Source organism: Pundamilia nyererei, unplaced genomic scaffold (assembly GCF_000239375.1).
Source record: "Pundamilia nyererei isolate P.nyererei 1_Seehausen unplaced genomic scaffold, PunNye1.0 scaffold00120, whole genome shotgun sequence".
NCBI lineage: Eukaryota > Metazoa > Chordata > Actinopteri > Cichliformes > Cichlidae > Pundamilia > Pundamilia nyererei.
In genome coordinates this window covers 1,462,977-1,481,426 of record NW_005187521.1, presented here as the reverse complement: position 1 = coordinate 1,481,426, position 18,450 = coordinate 1,462,977, and the positions used below count along the sequence as shown (strand labels likewise).

The 18,450-nt window shown below is 41.1% G+C and overlaps 1 protein-coding gene across 1 annotated transcript in view; it reads left to right on the top strand.

Annotated features, from left to right (window-relative positions):
- Window positions 1–18,450, top strand: part of disc1 (DISC1 scaffold protein) — a 48,713-nt gene that overhangs the window by 19,922 nt on the left and 10,341 nt on the right. The window contains exons 9-10 of the mRNA XM_005742476.2: window positions 9,072–9,132; window positions 16,934–17,177. Of these exons, the coding sequence (XP_005742533.1) occupies window positions 9,072–9,132; window positions 16,934–17,177 (305 nt within the window). The remainder of the gene's footprint in view (window positions 1–9,071; window positions 9,133–16,933; window positions 17,178–18,450) is intronic.

Here is an 18,450-nt window from a genome sequence, read left to right as displayed (position 1 = left end):
ACACGATATATCATTTCTAAAGTTTTAGAATATATAATGTCCATGAATTTTAACATAGATGATCCTACAAAAAAACTGGTTGGTGGACTCCCTATATCCAACTTTATTTATTATTCTAATAGCTCTTTTTTGCAATTTAAATATTGAATCCAAATATGTTTTGTATGTGTTCCCCCAAATTTATGCACAGTAGGTCATATAAGGCAAACAAAGGGAAGTATACAATAAATAAAGGCAGTTCTTATTCAAAAAATCTCGTTTTATAAAGAATAGAAATAGACTTGGATAATTTTTGTTTCACATGTTCTATGTGGGGCTTCCAACAAAGTTTATCATCAATAATTACTCCTAAAAATTTTGTCTCATATACTCTTTCAATTTCAACATTATTTAAATTCAATTTTACTTTAATATTACTTTTACTACCTCCAAATAACATAAATTTTGTTTTACTTTCATTCAATGATAGTTTATTAAATACAAACCATCTATTTAACTTTATGAGTTCTGTTTCCACTGTTTTCAGTAATTTCTTTATGTCTTTTCCTGAGCAAAATAAGTTTGTATCATCAGCAAACATCACATATTTTAAAGATTCCCAAGAAGCCGTTAGCTGGAATCTTAGCATATGTCAGTATGCTGCTGGATAAAAGAAAGAATTAGGCATAAAAACTGTGTACAGTAGATGAACAGGATCTAAACATGGTATGTCCTTAGAAAAAGACCTGACACAGGACCTGTGAGGAACATCTGGCCCTTCAATTTATCCAGCTGCTGAAGCCTCATCAGAAATGGCCTCCATGAAAGGGTGGCTGTCAAGAGGAGGGAAACAGTCCAGCCAAACATTGACTTTCAGGCTTGTTAGAACTGTACAGAGTCTGTTTTGGGCTTATATTCTGTATTTCCATGTGTAGATTTCAATAAACTGATGCATCTTTTGCCCATTATGGTATTACTTAAAAATCTATGTAGATATATGAATTTATATAATTTGTTGAGAAGATAAATCTCACACAGGTGAATATTAGCATACAGTTAGATTAATAAAATGTTCCTACTAGCTTCAGTAAGGCTCTACATGAAGCATAACTTCTTGTTTATTTTGTACCAAACTGAAATGTAAAAAATTACCATTCGGTTTAATGGGGGATTAAATCTGAAGTAGGGGCTAGATAGAAACCACTTTGGTTCCACACATAAAATTCCAGTTAATTTTATTTGCATATGCAGGATTCTGTGGCTCATAGTTGCAGCTTTTACAACAAAAAGTGTCCTGGTTAAATCGTTAGCACAAAAGAGTAAGAACTGTGCTAAATAAGCAACAGGTTTTTGGAGAAAAGCTCCAGAGTACACACTTATGACCATAAAATCTATATCGCAATTTTAGTTTTAGAATTCCTGAGGCGTGATTAACCACAAAACATCCAGTCAGTGAGCTCAGGAGTCACTTTCATGCTTCTTAAGAGGAAAAACCTTCGGTGTTAATAAAACTAAGAGCGCTGCTTGCTTAAATGAATCCTTTCCTCCAGCCCTCTATCAGAAACAAAAATGAATAAAACTGGTCGAAGGAACATATCGATATGTTTGTATTATAATTATGAAGCTAGTGTGAGCAGTATTTTTTTTTTTAATACACAAAACTAACAGATTGCTTTTCAAGTTGACATCATATTGTCATTCATTCAGATTGTGTTTCTGGCCTTCAGCTAGCACAGCTGCCTGCCCTTAGGTGCTCGGCAGGTTGTGTACACTTTGCCTTCTATGATTTTTGGGGGTTTTTTTGTTGCTGAGAACAGCTGTCTGCTGCATCTGGAAACAAGCCTGATTCGAGCAGCAAGAGTGAACGAAACCTGTACAATAAGACAAAAATCTGAAAAACTGTGAAAAAGCTCAAGAAACAAAAAGTCAGCTTAAGGGATGTTTGTGTAATAATTCTCTTTGGGACATTACATGTACACATTTGTTCCATTGTTAACATACAAACAGTTATTATAGTAGCTTAGAATAAACATTTTAAAGCATGAATATGAATAAGTGCAGCATTACCTGAAACAGCGCTGTTCTTTTTTTTCCCCTGCCCACTGAGGCGTGAAAGCGTTTGTTGTGTACTTGAAAGGCGCCTCTCTTTTTCTTTGAATACACTTTTTAAATATCAGTTCAAAATGTGAATCATGAGAGCTCTTTGAAAGACAAGTCGCCTCTTGATGTTGCTCCACACTGTGAGAGGACATCAATGAACAATGACTTTTTCTCTCAAATGAAGCAAAAGTGATCTGCTGTCAGCGGGGGAATCGGCTTCAAACGAGTTACCAGCAAGGATTGGCAGTCGCGAAGAGGCGAGGTGGCGAGGGTGGTGCGAGGGAATTGAGCTTTAATTGTGTAAAGTTAGCCGGTTACCTTCGAGCCAGTGTGCGCAGACATGATGCATCAGCGTTCACACACTCTCCAACTCGATTAAGATCTTAAGGAACGGGGGCTTGTCTTTTTAAATTTTTTTAAATTCTTTTTTTTAGGGTTCAGTCTTTAGATTGATTTGGCGCGTGGGCATTTGGTAGAGATCTAAATGGATTTTGACGGCACCACCTGCAGTGGTACTCTCTCTAGTCCATCAGTCACAGGGAGATTTCTAAAAAAGGTCACTTCCCTCACTGAGACACGCAGACGGGAGGATGAGGGGAGGGCGGGAGAGGGGGTGGTGGTGAAGTGATGGGGCTAGAGCAGGAAGTGAAGCGGCATCAGACTGAAGCTAATGCTACAACCTCCCATCTACCATATGCTGTTACCCAGATCATAAAGATTTGTGGCTGGAGCTTCACATTTAATGCTATTGTCCTGTCCTGGATGCACCCTTTCCTGTCACTAGGTGGCACCCTTTTATTTTTGTACTCCATTGTTCAGGCTCAGTTGCATGAAGTTTTTAGTAATGGGGTTGTATAGTAATGCATAGACTTGCTATTTTAGTACATCCAGTCTATAATTGTATATCATTATAGGAGAAAGCAGCTCTTTTCATTTCAAAGTGATTATGTTTCATCGACCTCCACTGGATTTTTGTTGTGGAAGCACACCCAAGAACACCTCGGTCTGCTTGACAGCCAGGGATAACACTGATGATCTCTTCCATGACAAGCATCACCACGTTCACCTCAGCAGCCTAAACGCAGCGTGCGTGTGTGCCTCATCTTGAATAATGTAGCTCTGCAGGCTGGGAAACCAGTGGTACGAAACTGCGGCGGCTAAACAAAGGATTTGGAGTCAGGTGGTAACACGTCACAGAGAAGACGGCAAGTTAATGATTGGTTGCGCGGCGTGCTCAAACGCTCAAGTGGGCGCACACAATATGGCAGCAGGCGCAATTTCAAAATGTGTTGCTGACACCAAGCAAGGGGCTCATTAAACTGTCATCCTATTTGGTAATAAGGGGCTGGCACACACTTGCTGGAAACTGATAGCCCACCAACAGCACATTACCATTTCTTTAGCTGGAGGGGATTAGAAATTACTGTCTAAGTCAAAGCCAAGATGGCCATCCTTTTAGGTTTCCGAGGCATTTCTAGCACGCGCGCTTGTGGTATTAGTGTCATCCCGTACAAAGAAAACAGCATGCCCATTGTCATCGCGTGAGCTCCGAGGCAATGAATAGTCCTGCTGATGCCATGTAAAGATAGAAATTCATCAACAAGCTGAAGCCACACAGCTTCAGCTTGTTGAGTGCTTGCGGTGTGGGGGCTTTTTGGCCTGGGAGCCATTATGTCCCTAATTGCCGTTGGCACGTTTGCTGATGAATACCACAGCCATTATGGCCAGAGGTTTGATTCCCCGCTGAGAGTATAATTTTGTCCCCAAGAGAGATCTCGAGCGACGCTAAATTTACAAATAAATAATTGAAGAGCTGAATAAGATGCGTAAATGACCCCCAGTAGTGAGGACTTTCATATGGGGAAAGCTGCATCAGACTGTGCTCCTCTTCATTTAGCCAAGTAGTGTGGTAATGCCTGTTCACTGCCATTGTTACAATGCCAGCAGTTCTCTTGTTTTCTGCTTCACGCGGCTCAACTGGAACCCATTTAATTACTGTACCAGCTATTGTTTCTCCATACAGCTCCTGTTGCTCGTGCCGTAGTTTAAAGCCAGTCAGTTCGAACCCAACTCTGCGGTGCTAGTCGGATTTAAGTGCACATCAATACAAGTCACTCTGTGTTATTAGACAAATGCAATTTTCTCTTACAGTAAAGGCGAGGACACATATGATTTATTCATAGCTCTGGCTCTTTTAGGGTGCTTCTGTTGAGAACATGATGGAATGTGTGACAGCTCTTCTCTGAAGAGCATCTGAGTGATTGAGAGCGGCACGGTGGTTAAGTGGACCTGGGGGGGGGAGGATGTTTTTTGGTCTTTGTCTCTGAAGTTTCAGCAATATTGAGTATTTTTTTTCTTCCTGTCATTCCATTATGAATTTATCATTGAAAGAATTACTGCAAAAACACAATTGACTGAGGTACCACTCCAATCAGGCTCCGTCAATCAATCAATCAGGTCTTTTCTTCAATTACATACCGCTGAAACAAATGTTTTATATCCCTACTGTGCCTTCCTTCTCTTCTACGTGCACTGCAAACACGGTAAAGCTCAAAAAATGTTGCAGCTGTTTGGTTTGGGATGTAACGCCAGACTGTCAGTCCACCACACTGGCTCACACTGAAAGCAGCCGACTTTCCATCTTGTGGAATTACTTGGTATTTCTGTAATATTGTATTTTTAACTTCCCCTAAAACGACTGGAGTTTCTAAGTATATTTATCTCATGAGCCACAAATTTGCAGCTAAACGAAAACACCAGAGTAAGATGATATATTGCTCGCATATACAAGTGGGAGATGATGGGGGGGGGAAGATGCATTTTAGTGAAAATGTACTAACCCGGAGTTCCAAGAGGAAACCCGGGGAATAATAGGATGCATGTTTAATGGGGCGGGATTGTTGAGCTGGTGAAGCGTTGAGAGTGCTCTGCACTTTTTTGGGAGACTTCCTCATTGCCGAGGAATGTTGCTTCTTGGATTCAGTTGTCAAAAACAAAAAATATATTTGCAGCTTGCTTCAGTAGAAATATAGTTTAGAGCCTCTTCTAAACAGTTTCTATTTACTGACATACAATGACAGTGAGCATTTCTTAAGATTTCAGCTGAGCAGTTTAGCACCCATCACTTAAAAAAGACCAAAACACAACCCAACTACAGTTTTGCACACAGCCAATTACTTGTCAAGTGATTCTTTTTGTTGTGCATTCAAGCACAACCCAACAATATGCGCCGCTATGCCAGCTGCAATCTATGCAAGCTACAGCTAGAGCATCATGGGTGATTGAGCGTCTGTCCTATATCAGGCTGTCCCTCCGTCAGCTCTGCTGCTGTTAGGTTCAGGTATATGTGGTGGGAGTGGCTCCATATGCCTACTGCGTGTTTGTGTTTTACCTGCAGCGCTGTCACACTCAGACAGACCTAGCCAAGCTTAAACACATTCATCACAGTCAGTGCCTTCAGCTCAATTACAGACACACAGTTTTGTCTTCTGCCTTATTATTGCACAGGCTTTTATAGCAAGCATGTCACCGGTGCTCTGTTAGTGCAGAGCCGCCTCTAATTTGTTTGACAACAAGAAGGCCTCACAGACGTTTGGGTGCTTTTGTTGTTAAGGCGCTGAAGAAATGACCGCATTATTCACTTAGAGTTGGAGAGCTCTTTGAATGCTCGTGATGCAGGAGGCACTGAAAACACCTTGCCTATATTAACTTTTTTCTGTAAAACCCATAACTGTGATTGAGTTTTGAAATTTTAAGTTCTGTCTATTATTGAATATTCTCTGCTTGACTTTTGGTTTCACCATGTTTCTATTCTTAGCTTTTCTTAGTTTTATTTTCATCATATTTTGTAGCCTAGTTATTGTTAATATTTATGGACATGGTTTATAGGTGACTCCTGGAGTTTCAGTTTTTCCTCTCTGGATAAGTCTCCATCTCTGTTTGGTGATGTCCTGTTTTACTTTTTTCATCTCTTATTCGTGTGCATTGTATTTAGTTTTATCCTGTTTCATTAGTCTCTGACTAGTTTCAGCTGTGTCTTGTCACCCTGGCGTTTCCGATCTTCCTGATTTCCGTGTGTCTATTTAAAGCCTCAGTTTGTTTTAGTTCTCTGTTGTGTCATGCTGTTGGACGATCTGATATCCTCCTGTTGGTGTTGTTCCCTCGTCAGCATAAATAATGTTGTTCCAGGTTCAACATTACAAGTGACCAATCACCTTCTCCTGATGTCATCCGCGACCTCGAAAAAAACAAACACCTTCAAAAAATCTACTTCACTTGCGAGAAGAGAAACCGCCTCTGTAAGGACAATATGTATAATGCTTACCATTTATTAAAGAAAAGTATCCTGAAATGCAAAGAATTCAAGTTCCTGGATCGGCGGACAGAAGCGGTTTCTCTTCTCACAAGTGAAGTAGGTTTTTTTAAGGCGGTGTTTTTCAAAGGCACAAAAGGGGGACGTTACAACAATGTGATTGGTCACTTGCAATGTTGAACCTGGAACAACGTTTATTATGATGATGTAGGAACAACACCGACACGAGGATATCAGATCATCCCATGCGGACTTCCTCTTGTGTTTTCTGGTCTGTGTCTGTTTGTTTTACCAGGCCATTTTCTCTGCTGCTGTCTTGGATTATGTGCTCCACCTAAATAAAAAGTCTTTTTTTGCGTTTCCTGAGCTCATTCTGCTCTTTGGGTCCCTTATCAGGACACACTGACAGAAACTTTGTCTTTGTAAACTCTGCTACAGTTGTGACATCCTGCTTCATAGGTTTGTCTGTCACATCAGAGTTTGTAACCATCAGACTCGTCTTTTTCTGTCTTAGAGTGTTAGAGCTATTTAGCTGAAGCAATTTAGCTTCGATTAGTCTAACAAATTCTGATTCATATATAAAGCAAATGACATTGTCGCAGCACCCAGTAACCCATTCTCCACATCCTTCAATGGTGTCTCAGTTCTGCTTGCGTTATGAATGAATGGCCTTTTCGATTTTGGCCGGGGTCCTTGACAGCAATCAGTGATGTTTAATGCCTGCTGAGATCACTAGTGTGAAGGGAGTCTGAGCTCATGAATTTCCGATGTGGGCTCTGTGAACGCCTTTGTGAAGTTCCTTCAACACCAAATATGCCACGGCACGCATCAGGGAGTAACAGAGCGACTGTCTTCTTTATGGGCTTTTTAGTGCCGATTTTATTCGCATTGCCTGCCCATGACAGCAGCCTCCCGCAGTCTTACAGGAAGTGGTAATATCACCCAGTGCTCTGGTTCCACTCTGCGCAGGAGGAGGCTCTGCCGCTTGATTTCTCGTCCCATTCTATAAAAAAAAGATTATTTTTATCTGTCACGCCTGAAAAACCGCCGTAGTTTTACCACTGGTTGGCATGGCGACAGGACGGCGCACTCTCCTCTGTGTATAGCATGGCAAGAAATATTAAGTAAACAGTTAATGCACTTGTGTGTCAATCTCCCACCTTCATCTGTTTCTATCCGTCTTGCTGTTGTTCAAGCTGTAGCTCAGTTTGGCAACTCGCTCTCTGCCAGCTAAAGTCAGGCTTAATGCCCTCCATGTATTATTCAGCGGCTATCTGCTTGCAAGCTGCTTAACAGAGCCAGCGTGAATGGAAGTTGATAGGGGAAGCTCTATCAGGTAGGATAAGATCTCACGTGGCAATTAGAGGGTTGGTAAGTGAGCTGTCTGGTCCACATACAGCAGATATGTGATAGCTTCTCCAGCGGCCTCTGATTGCACAGATTTGGCCACTTTGACTGAAACGAGTAACATCCCTTCCTGTGACTCCCACATTCAAGCCCCCATAAATAACCCAACTAGCTCCATCTCAGCTCTTCCTTCAAGTACAGACAGGAGTGTGTGTGTGTGTGTGTGTGTGTGTGTGTGCAAGAGTGTGGAAAGTGTTTGTCACGCTACTGTCGCTGACATTTTCCTTTTCTTCCTGCTGTGCCTGGCCCCGAGAATATGTCACCCCCAAGCTGATGCTGTCTATTAACCACCATCAAGACAATGATGCAAATTGTATTTCAATCCGCAGACTTTGTCTCTGTGTGAGCAGCCTAAGCGGCATCACAAAACATAACAGTTTCCCAATTGTTTTTGGCTTTCCTAGTTCTTCATTAAAGTTTGTATTTTAAGTAGGAGTATGCACTCATGTAAAATATAATCGTACTCATTTTAAAAAAATTGTTTTTTACCAAATGTTAGATGAAAATTTTACACCATCTGTTCTGTATTCAGTATTTTACTATTTTTCTAGACAATAGTTTCCACTTAGAGTAGCCTCATTATTATTGTCTTGCAGTGTCTGTGATCCTTTGACTCCAAGGTGGGAACCAGTGCTCCCTGGTTCCAATGGATTGTTGAGAATGTACAAATGTATAGGAATAGCTATGTTTTACTGAGGAAAGTTTGGATTGTATGTTATAACTCGGGTCTATCTGTCTATAGATATATATAGATAGCATCTATGTTTCCTATTCCTATTGTGCTCAAGGATTGGAAGCTCCTATGGGCAGGGCATATTCTCATGTTTCATACATGAGCTCATTAACGCAGCTCAGTCCTCCTCTCCATCCTGACTACTGCTCAACCAGCCTCCTCAGGCACAACTCACTGCTGGCAGAAGGGCACAGGAAGCAACATAAGCAATCCATCCAACTTCATGCCCCACAGAAAATCTGGCAAGATATAAAGAACTATGCCATGATAAAATCCCCTTTTATCCTTGGGCCATCTACAGTTTTATCCCCTCTGAGAGTAGAGGCAGTGATCTCTCCTCATTTGTGTGTTTGTGTTAAGAGAAAGCCAGCTGCTCCTCTAAAGTGAAGTGTACTGTTGCAGTTTCTCTGCACAATGCCGTCACCAAGTGATGACAACTAACTTTTCTAACACGTATATCATAGCTATTGATGCGTCAGTGTTAACAGTATTAGAGGTAACGTGCTGTCGTTCTCTTTGTTCTTTTTTTTTCTCACTCAGAAAGCCGCCTGAAAGAGAACACCAGCAAGTATATTGAACTACTGGAGGACCGATTGCACAGGTAAGGCTTTTCTGTGCTCTTTGCTTCTTTTTAATACAGACGCGAAGACTCTGTGTTCCTCAGACTAATAAACAAGGAGGCATATATAAAGCGGCAGCCTCCAAGGAATTTCCTCTCTCTCCTGCTGTCCTCTAACCAGAGCAACGTCTCCTCAGTGCATCACATCACCTACCACATCATGCTCTCACACCTTTTTTCATACGCCGTTGTCTCCTAGAGCCCCTTCTCACATTGCAGTCTGTCTCTCACCTACACAATTTGTCTTCCTCTTCCCACCTTCTCACATACCTTTTGTACCTTTTTTTTAGGCTTCGACATCAACTCATCTCCCACCTTTCCGCTCTTCCTGTGTAAACCATTTTAGACAAAACAATATCTTTCTTCTGACTGGTTCATTGTTTCCGTCTGCGAACTCAGAGGTTCTAAATCACAAAGGACAAGTCGTGTTACGGGTTGCCACCCATCTCACCTGACTTAAGGAGTGAGCTGAGGTGGTGAGAGTGTGGATCCTGGTGAGCATTTGAGTCCATACAGCTGCTTGTGCTTCTTTTATAGTTCAATCACCAGATGGATAGACTCTTTGGCAGACAAACAGCGACTGGCTCTTATTCTACAGGTTGTTGGAGCAATTTTTGTTTTACAGATGGATAAATATAGCCGGTAATGATTTTGTGCACCACATATGAGCTGTTCTTTCCACTCAGTCTATTCTAGTTGTGTTCAGAAGAGAAAAGGTTAGGTGGTATGGGTTTACTTTGAGCTTGCAAAAGCGTTTATTATCACAGACCCTGTTTGTCTACTTGACCTTTGTCTCTGTTTGTGGTGTGTGTAGGGGGGCACAGCTTTGTGTGTTGCATCCTTGGAGAGGCAGGGTCACCTCTTTGGATGAGAGCCAGGACTCAGTGACATACTGCAGGGCTCTTGCTTGTTGAAGGATGCACAGACTGGGGGTCTGAATGGTCAAGGAGCAACATGGTTGCGATCTCAGCGCCCAGCAGGGAATCGTGCCTCAGGACCATCGCTGTCAATAGGGCAGATGGCTGCTTTGTGTTTTGTTTGTATGATGGCAACACTTCTGAGTTTCTAGCAGAGGCATTTGTCAGAGTATTTTAGAGAATGGGATGAATCGCTGCCTAAATATAAAGGACAAAAGAAGGCAAAACGTTTGTTGAGGGCTAGGCACATAGATAGATAGACACACGCACACAATAGATGACAAGCAGCCTACGTAGGATACTATCAAACACAGAAACTGCATAATGAAAGTGTGACACGTTAAAAATATCATCTAAAAACAAGAACTAAATTTAAGACTGAGCATAAAAATGCCAGATGTTACAATACAACTCAGTGGTATCACCAGTGGAGACCTTCTCTGTCTGTCACCGACAGGCCTTCTGTTAGGAAAGTCTCCGAGCTTAACCTGAGATAACCCTGATGAAACTGACAAGGTTATATATTAAAGTTCTTCAGTGGGCTACAGAAAATGTTATAACAATATAAAACCTTTTCCACAGGCTGAGTGCTGCTCCTCACAGCAACTAAAATTTTCTTCACACGTGTGCCCCATTATACAGCTATAAAAACATCTATAAAATGTTTAAGTCTAAAATCTCCTTTTAATTTTCTTTTACGCAAACCATCTGAGATTACAAATCCTGAAAGCTTAGTACTGCTCCCCGAGGAAACCATCATTAACTACTATTACCAGTAAAACTGGTTTGCAGTGGAGCTGCTATATACTGTGTTCCTGTTTGAACACAGTATATAGTTCCTTTGCTACGAGGGCAGATGATTACATACTGTAAATCATAAGTATTTCCCCCACAGACTCTGCAAAGGGAGGATGTAGACACTATGACCTCAGACACTGATCAGTGAATTGCTTCGAAGCCTCATGTTTGGTGTTATTTTTCATAAGCGAGGGGTGAATCCGACTGAGACACAGAGGATGCTGCTCGGTTGTATGAAAGTGAATTGTACATCACAAGAAGTACAAGTTGCCCTACTTGGACTTTTCCCCCAAAGACTTCTTTACTATTGAAGAGTCACCCCCTTCCTGCCATTAGAAAGAGTGCAGATCTGAGACACTTGTGCATGCATCCTTACATCCCTCTTCCTAACTACTTATTTAACTCCATGACTTCCACACTGGCTTCAATTTTCAGAGCCGGGTCAATGATATAGTCACATCACTCTGAAAAAAGAGAATTTCCATTCAAGGACACCTTCTTGGGTGACTGTAAACTAATTTTCTCGGCCATCACATTCTATATTAAATGATTGGCTCTTCAGCCTTAGATCGGCCTCCATGACCAGAGGCGGTCTAGATAAATTCACAAATATAGCTCTGATTTATGGCGTACACCAGTCCCTTCCACCAGCTCCCGCTTGGCACAGTGACACATATTTGCCTTGATTGAATGTGCCGTTTTCCCCACATGTGCATACACCACTAACCCACGCACGCACGCACACACACACACACACACACACAGATGCACACATGCACTCATCATCCACTGTAAATGTTATCAGTCAGCTCTAATGTACATTACCATTGATAGAGTACCGTGGTGATGAGAAGTGAGGAGAGGAGGAGGGGAGAAGGGTGGAGAGAGGCAGATTAGTGTGCTGAGATGTCTGGTCTCCGTGGAGACGGATGGTGTTGAAAAAACCAATTATCTTTTCCTTGCTAAAGACTAGAACAGGATGTTAGAACAGCGCAGATGCTGTAAGTGTGTCATCAGAATAAAAAACATTTTATTCAGATTAGCAGCACCACACAGTTGTTTAATACATTATGCAGATGTTTCATTAGGAAATGCTTCTCGTTTTTGTCCCTCATTTATATATTCATTCTCCTGTAGAGATTTGAGCGGCATATATCATACGCGACGGATACTGGCACAGAAGCCATTAAATGCTGAGATGTATAGTTAAATTGAAGATGCTGTATGAAAATCTAAATGAGAAAAAACTGGGATAAAATGTGCTCCTCTCTTACTTTTAATATACAAATTCTTGAATCCACATTTTTTTAAAAAGTGTTTGGAACACTTAAGCTGGATTTGCCCATCTGGCTCCTGTAAAAACCTCCTCTAGTCATCCACCAAACAAACCCCTCCCAGTCCTCCATCTATCACACCTCCATCGCTATATTATTAACACCTCTCCACAGCTGGTGTTCTTTGTGAGGCTAATGTTAAGGCGAAACATTATCACATCTCCTTTCCTTTCTATTGTGTGAAGTCTTATTTTATAGCTTTTAGGTTTCCTCAAAAAACAAAAATGCATCAATGATTATATTTCCTTTCTCTCACTTTTCTAAAACAACCAAAAAAGGTGTTCATTTTACCCAGAATATGATTTTTATGTAACAATGAACTATGACTCAAAATCTGAGAAAATATTTCATGCTCTGAACCTGATAACCATAGACTGTATATAAAAGATGGTCTCCGCCACTCCGACTCACGTGTTTTGGACTCCCTTTTTTAAAAGTCAAATTTATCATTTTGACTTAAGTCATGTTAATATTTTCAGAGGGAGAAGTGACTGTATTTTTACAAGAGGGTGAAGTTATAACTTACCAGCTAAAGCACCTAACTTAGTTAGCGTGCTGAATTCATAGACCACATGGGTGCATTGCCCAGACACTGCAAAGGGTTGTAGCCCATTTATGGAAGATTTGCAGTACATACACTGCCTATGGTACCAATAATACTAAAAAAAATAAAACAAGTCCTCTTGGTATTAAAGGTATTGTAAATGGCAGTTCTGGTGACATATCTACAGTTAATAAAGCACAACAAACCGTGTTAATTGTCAATATTAGATTTTTATTAAGTTGGATGAGGATATTTGGCAATTTAAAAATATACTGTATAGTATACAGGCTTATATATCCTTCAAACACTTGACAGATAAATAGATTTCTTCAACATTTGTTAGTTGTTATATGTAGTCATTTATGATTTCTTACTAAGATTATATGACACTGCAGTTTAAAAATAATCCTGTTTTATTGTCACAGCAGGTTGTGTAGCGTACACTGGACTCCGATTAGCTGGCTCTTGTGTTTGTGCCGTTCCAAACATTTGTGTTGGGTGAATCATACAACGCCCTCTGGTGGACAAACTATGTAATTTCAACACTCATAACGTAATTCAAATGCGTTCCTCCGGTCTCTTCTTTGCTTGTTAAATTTTCATTTACCGTCCATTATAAATTTGCTGATACTGACAGACTGGCCAATTACTAATGTCAGTTAGTAGTGCACTAAAAATGACCTACTCCTCAAACAACACTCATAAAGAATATGGTGAAGGAGGTGTTGTTTTTTATGTTATGTTTCTGTACTTAATTCTTTATTTTCTTCAGGTCTGTTTATGCTTTTCCAGTTTGTATGCTAGCTGTTGGCTTTCTTAGCCAGGAAACTTTTGTAAAAGAGATTTTTAAATCTCTTAAAGTCCAACTTTACTGGTTAAATGAAAGATAAATAAAAAACAAAACAAAAAAAGGATTTAAAAAAATGGTCAAAAGGTCCAGTTCAGTGACTTGCATTGGCTGAGGTAGCACCTAGTAGACAGCTACCAGTTACAGCTCACTGCTTTGGTAGTCAAAGCATGTAATATAATTCATAACATTAAGTTTTAATATTATTTAACGTTGAGTTAAATTCACAAAACCTATAGGGACAAAACAAAATAAAACTTGTTTTTTTTTCCTGGCTGTAAATAAGGTTATTTCTGCTGTGAAGTTGGACATTTTAACACGGGAGTCAAGGGGATTGACTTGCTTTTGGAGCCAGCATCGAGTGGCCATTTCAGGATATGCAGCTTTTGGCACTTGGTTGTTGGCTTCACTTTTCAGCCCTGGGAAGTTTTTGAATGATGGTCAGACTGGATGTGAACCCATAATGTGCCTCTTCTCTCTTGAGACGTCTAACTGAACCCGCTGGTACCTGCAGGACCTGGTCACTGCCCCGTCGTTTAAAAGTTCCAGCAGATTTATAACCCTTCCTCAGCAGCAGTCTGGATTGAATGCCTTGAGGGGAAACAGGAGTCCTGCCAGTCAGTAGTCCCACAGGGAAGCGAAGATACTATAGAAAGAGAGTGTGCCTGTCTGTTTCTCCTCCTTATTACTGGGCCATCAGCAGCACAGCACGCCCACACCCTGCCGCTGTCAGATGGCAGTCGGAGCGGCTGCCACCAATTAACCCCGTGGGCGACGAGTTCATACCAGCGGGCACCAGGACGCCACCATCACAGGGATGCTTAGGCGCTAACATGTTGTCTGAATTTTCAGCAGACAGAGCCCTAATGCCAGCGCCAGTTGTTTGTAATGAATTGTGGTTGACACTGAAGAGAAGCCGCTTTGATCGATGTGGCCAGCTTTGACATTTTTAGAAGAATTTATGATTTTTATCCCCACAGAGAGTGATTTATGGGCATGTAAGTTAACACATGTGTGCTCACCCATATCTGTGTGTTGCATGTGTTCCTCTCCACTTCGGAAGAGACAAAAAACAATGGCACGGCTCATTTGGTGCAGCCCCACCGTAGCAGAATTCAGAGGCAGCGAATTGGTGATGGGGGTGGAGGTGGGGGACTGGGCTGAGCAATTTTTCTATTGTCTGTCTGCCAAATGAAGGTTAGAGAACGACTGAGAGGCGTGCGTTGGCAGGGTACAGAGGTTGGCAGCCCTTTCAGGCAGGAGATGGGCTGGAAAACAAGTGGCATTCAATTTTGGGGATTTTTTTTGGGCGGGTGATTCAACCCTGAGAGAGAGAAGAATGAACAGAGGGAGAGATTAAACAATGTCATCTGGGTGCATTTTGCCTTTGAGTTTGTTTATATATCACGGAGAATGAGCCACTGTGCACTTTTCAGGTGAAAATACTATTTTATAAGGGTTTGCATGTGAGTTCAGCAAATGACATTGCTGTATTTTCTACCATTGTGAGTCAATCATTTTGAGTTTATGTCTGTGACAGAGTATTTCCTCCTAGGTTGGAATTTGGCATGTGAAGACAGACAGAGGACATTTCTTCCTTTAAGAGATTTGATAAGTCTCCTATAAAGCCATCATCGTCTTCCCTGCATCCTGTCAGCTTTAGTTTGATTTTTCTACATGACATGGATTCACAAAAACAAAGTTGGTGTTAGTTAGTGTGGAAACTGTTGCCTTTTGTGTTTGGTCTAAAAGCCCTAAAATCTATTAAAGGCTCAGAGATCACGGTCATTTGTGAATGTTTAGTTATCTAAAGGTTGCTGAAAGGAGAAGGTCAATAAACAAGAAGATTTTAAAGGTCAGAAGGCCTCAATTGTGACTCAGTGAAGGAGCATTTTATTTAAAGGAAATGGAAAATGGTTTCTGAAAATAAAAAGATCAATGCTTCAATCCTCACAGAGGCAGCGTCTCTCAATCAAGGAATCTCTGTATGTGTGTCTGGTTTTCTTGATAAAAAGTGTATTTGATTGTTTTGATGTAGTGTATGAGGTAATCTGGATGAAGTGTGGTGTCATTTTGGGCATTTTCCCCAAGTTTATATATATAGAAACCTCTGCTTGTCGTGACATTTACCTTTGCTTGTTTTTTGTGATCAGCTTAACCTAAATAATGGAACAATGAGATAAAAGTCAGTAACGGTGTAACTCATTTTTAAGTATATACGATCCATTTTTACCTGCTTTAATTAGTTTCTGCTGGGATCTGAGATCCTGCAAAGGTCGGGGAAAAGGGAGTGAAGAAGGCTGACTGATCATAACTCAATAGGTAGATAAAACAATCTCCTTGCCCTCCCAGTGAACTCGTACTCAGTGACCCCAGGAGAAACGAACGCATCCACACCCTCTTTTGAGTAAAGGGCATCCTTTCAGGAGGAATATCGCTCTTGTTACATTTTGTGAATGGAATTTTATTCTTTGAATGATTCACTTCTCATCTGTCACTCAGAGGTTTATGTGCTTTATTTGAAGAGATGCTGCTGTACCTGTATAATAGGAATGTCAAACTTACTGGACAATGTGGGCCAAATACAGCCCAGTATGACCTTAAGTGCGCCAGACCAGTGACATGCCCCCTTTCTGTCAGTGTAAAGAAGTTTAACTGCACGCTTAATCCCTGAGATATGTTAGTATTAGAAAAAAGCAGTGCAATTTCAAAAGTACATATCAGTATTGCTGCATAACAAAGAGATGCTGCTCTTTTAAATGAAAGAAATCTGTTTTCTTTTTACTTTTTGGGGCATAAATTGTAAGAAATAAATGTGTAAAATTGTAAAAACAAGAAGTTTCTGTAGTGCTGAAAAAAAGGTCCTTATCAGTAGAAAAAGCCATAAAACCTTTAAAAAAGTTAAAGCGACAAGTCCAAAATTTATGAGTGTTTGCAGGGTGGATTTTAGCCCCTGGGCCTTATGTTTGACACATGCCTCTGCGGTGACGCGAGTGATGTGCATCAATGTATTATTTTAACATTCTTTTATAGCACACTACATTTTATTTAATAGCTTAACATATAAGATTGTATTTATGTATTTGATTACATGCTACAGTTCAACTATTTGCTATATGTTGTAGTACATTTTTAAAATTTCACATCACTGAATAACATAAAAGAACATACCTGATGTTAGTTTTCCTTCAGCATGCAGACAGCTCCAGATAGCTCTGCTGCTAAAGCCTGTTCTGACCACTTGGACTTTTATGATTTAAATACTGATCTCAAACTTGCACTGAGAGCAAACATCAAGTTCTCTATCAGAATGCATAACATACTTGTCTCCTTCCCTTGCTAGTTATGGGTCTCCCAGCTTGGAGCGAATCTGGGAAGCCGACCTGGAAGCATGTCACCTTTTCCTGCGAGGTCTCCAGTTGCGGACTCCCAGCTGCAGTGGAGCAGACATCGAAGACTTCCCCACTGCAACAGTTTATCCTCCATCCCAGCCAGGCACCAAAGAGGAAGAGGACTGTGCCATGCTGACTGCTTTAGGAGGGCGATGGTGTCCTGAGGCCAACTTACAGAACTCAGAGTTCACTAAGGTAACAGTAAATTGTCTTGTGAAGAGCACACTATGTATAATTCATCTAAACACCTCCGTATAAATGCTGGAATGCTTGACAAAGGCTGGGATTTAGTCTCTTGAATACGAAGGCTTCCCAAGTGACACTTTCAAGCGCTGAGGTCTTACATATTTTCTGCACATAACCCATATTTGCCACTGAAAGGTCAAATGAGAACCGTCTGCTTTCAGAAATACTTGCTGTTCTTTACTGTGCTGTGAAATGTAACCTCAAAAAAAAAAAATCTTCCTGCTCTGTCAGCCTTAGCGCTTGGCTGGAGAGGACAGCTTCAGTTTGTGCATGGAGCCATTGTGAGAGTCTGAGATTCTGCCGACTGCAGTGAGATGAGCAGCAGTCAGTTAGCGCGTTTGCTCGAAGGTATTTCTAAACGAGGAAAATGTGGGCGTGAGGGGGGCAACCGTTTGGAAATACTTTGACTTCCTGATTAAATGTTTTAGTGGGCATGCATGTGTATGTATGTGCGCGTGCACATGTGTGAGTGTGAATTCTCTGTGGCGGTCTATCCCACAGTGAGCTGAGGTCCACTGCCTCAGGGCCGAGTCCGACTCATTCTCTCCTCTTCTCACACTTTCCTCCACCCACGGAGTCTGACTAGTGTGAGATAGGAACAAAGCCAACAGATCCAGCACTGTGTGTGTGTGTGTGTACATACATGTACATATATATATATATATAAAACTTGAATCTTACGGTGTTTATTTATCGGATAAAATACCGTTATTATCAAACAGGCCGGGGGTGTCCAAATTCATGTACATATATATATATACAAAAAACTTGAATCTTACGGTGTTTATTTATCGGATAAAATACCGTTATTATCAAACAGGCCGGGGGTGTCCAAATTCAGAGGCTGCGTCCACCTGAGGACCCGGCCTTTGTGGTCTAAGTGGGCCGGGTCCTCCGAAAGCCAGGTAGACCGGAAATGAGCGATTGTGAAATTGGACGCTCTAGCCTTCAGAATTACGTCACCTGCCGTCTGCTCCTTGCTGTCTAAAATATAACCGGACGCTGGTGTAGATGGTCGAATAAACTGCTGTGTGACAGCAGTTTATTCAGCTGTGTGAGAACCCGGAGGAATCCTCCCGAGGGATTAATAAAGTTTTAATCTAATTTAATCGAATAACTTTAATCTCAGCCAAACCGATTTACTCACCAACAAATAAAACACAACTAAAGCACTGAAAAAGGCCAAACAATAACATGTTTAAGTTATTTGACGTTTACACAG